This window comes from Sardina pilchardus, chromosome 24, assembly GCF_963854185.1.
Source record: "Sardina pilchardus chromosome 24, fSarPil1.1, whole genome shotgun sequence".
Taxonomy (NCBI): domain Eukaryota; kingdom Metazoa; phylum Chordata; class Actinopteri; order Clupeiformes; family Clupeidae; genus Sardina; species Sardina pilchardus.
The window spans coordinates 22,260,167-22,262,542 of NC_085017.1; the positions used below are offsets into that span (position 1 = coordinate 22,260,167).

At 49.7% G+C, this 2,376-nt stretch overlaps 1 protein-coding gene across 1 annotated transcript in view; it reads right to left on the bottom strand.

Moving 5' to 3' along the window:
• Window positions 1-1,541, bottom strand: part of gabbr2 (gamma-aminobutyric acid (GABA) B receptor, 2) — a 215,297-nt gene extending 213,756 nt beyond the window's left edge. The window contains exon 1 of the mRNA XM_062529769.1: window positions 1,141-1,541. Within this exon, the coding sequence (XP_062385753.1) occupies window positions 1,141-1,452 (312 nt within the window). The 5' untranslated portion in view covers window positions 1,453-1,541. The remainder of the gene's footprint in view (window positions 1-1,140) is intronic.
• Window positions 1,542-2,376: the final 835 nt, after the last annotated feature.

Here is a 2,376-nt window from a genome sequence, read left to right on the forward strand (position 1 = left end):
TACCTACAAAGTCACAAGGTGTATCAATGATGCAGTCTAATATAAGCGTTACGGAGCAAAACCGCGACGAGAAATTGGTCAGGGACGACTGTAATCTAAGAACTCCGTATACTAGACATTGGCCGCAGGTGGCAAACAGCCTTCAGTATACAGGCTTAATGTAAAACCATACTCTCATTCTAATATCCTTGAAAGTGTGGAGGTCGGGCGAGACCGAATGCACAACAAATGACTGCCATCTTCAGGTGTATTGGAAACCAGCCTCGACTCTGGAATGAAATGCATCGAGAATCGTGACTGAAATTACTTATCTTTTAATGAGGGCCAGGAGAGTCAATCTCTTTGACCTCCATCTGATAGCCTTTTTTTTGGTATGGCTGGGAGGTGAAAGTCGTCTAGTGCCTCGCTGATAATGTGTAATGTTATTACCGTCACATTCCGGGAGGGCATTTTTGTTTGCTGGTATCAAACACTAAGGCTCAAGTCATCCCTTTTTTGCAACACACAGAGATTTATTCTGTGGGGAGAATAGACACGCATTATAATTTGTAATGACATGATATAGTGACGTAGATTCGCAATTTCACACGCTGTATTTCCGAGGACATTCTGAGCGAGAAGCGGTCTTGCCAGCGCATGATGCCGGAGAGACTTCAAACGCAAGACGCAGTGTAGATATGCTATAGGTTCGATTATGTCACGAGCTTGTTGCACGTGCATAAGCCCTCTCCCTGCAGTTTTGCAGACTACTGCACAGGGAACCCATTATGGAAGTGCATCCTATTTTACAGAAAGACAGTACCGGTAGATAGAGAGAGAGGGGGGGATGCGTAGAGAAGAAGAAAACAAGTTGTACCACACAGTATCTCTGCGCAGATGTAGCCTACCAACCATGGCAGAAGCCCGTTCCCCATAACAGGGGCTGCTGCTGTTGTAAGAGCGTAGACTACTTCACGAGATGCCCAGTTTAATATGCATTCAGTCTGACACAACTACCACTGCTTCTAGAACAGATTCAACCATGGCATAGCAACACTCAATGTAGTACATAGTGACCTGGGATAAGGAAGTGTGTGAGGGAATTGGGTGGATGGTGGTGAGGATGCATTGTACTTGGCGACAGAGCAAAAGTCAGTTTACCTCAGTGTCGTAGATTTTGGTGACAAGTGAGAAGGAGTACTGCCGGGACTCGCGTATGTGCCTGATGGCCAGCTCGACGGCGGGCTCGATGCCCTGACTGATGCCGCTCATCAGCGCAGACTCGTTCATCGGCATCAGCACCATGATAGGCAGCTTCTTGTCTTTGCCCATGTACCAAGAGTTGTCCTGTCCGTGCCCCGTGTAGTCGTTGCAGACTTTCGACAGCGCCGGTTGCAATCCCCAAACGGACAGAAGTACACATCCCGACAGAAAGATCATCTCCCATCTGCCTTCCCTCCGGACCGGAGCCATGCTACCGTGCAAGACGACGAAATTAAATCCACCTCCTCACTGCCCTGGCATTGCAAAAATCTGGGCTGGCAGGGGCGGTCAGCTCACCCGCACACAGGTAAACATACATCAAACACGTTTGGGCGATAGAAAAAAAAACAACACAGTAGGGGTGGCTGGAAAGGAGTCGGAGTGACTCCTCTTCTCGACTGCAATGAAAGTAAATATTCCCCCCGTGACCGGTCCTGCACGCCGTAATTCCCGCGGAATCAGGAGGAGTTATCGGATGCGTAAAATATGGACTACCGACGGATGCTTGCCTGCGAACGCGATCAAACTCCGCTATCCACGGCGCTCGTTGTTAATTTCTGTCCAACTCAATGCCTTAATTACCTCATTAGCTTCGCGAATACATTACAATCCACTGTCAGTCCAAATGAAACAGTCCAAAGCCAACAGCATTAGCAGTACGCCAAGACAACGTTCAGAGAGCTCGTTAAAGTCAGCCAACGTTAAACCGTGGCTATGGATACCGAATCATCATCCCGTATATATTCCAAGGCAGATTACGCAGGAGAAATGTGGCATCCCTGCCGGTGCTCTACGTATTTGGGGAGGGAGGGGACAGGAGGGGTGTCCGTGAAGGGGATCTGAAAGGCGACTTCGAGAAGAGCAGTCCTAGAAACTGAAGAGATCACCGGTTCCTTGATTGCCAGGGCGACTGTGCTTTCTGGTGCTGCTGTTGCGGCGGATGCTTAAGTGGCTGTGAGAAGCTTCTCACTTATTTAGTGCCGTAGCCGCTCAGCTCGGAGTGAGAGCGCGCGCACCGGAGAGAGGGAACGCGAGGCAGCACGGAGGAGGAAGAGGTCGGGGAGGGGGGAGTGGAGTGAAGGAGAGAGAGTGAGAGTGTGAGAGAGAGAGAGAGAGAGAGAGAGAGAGAGAGAG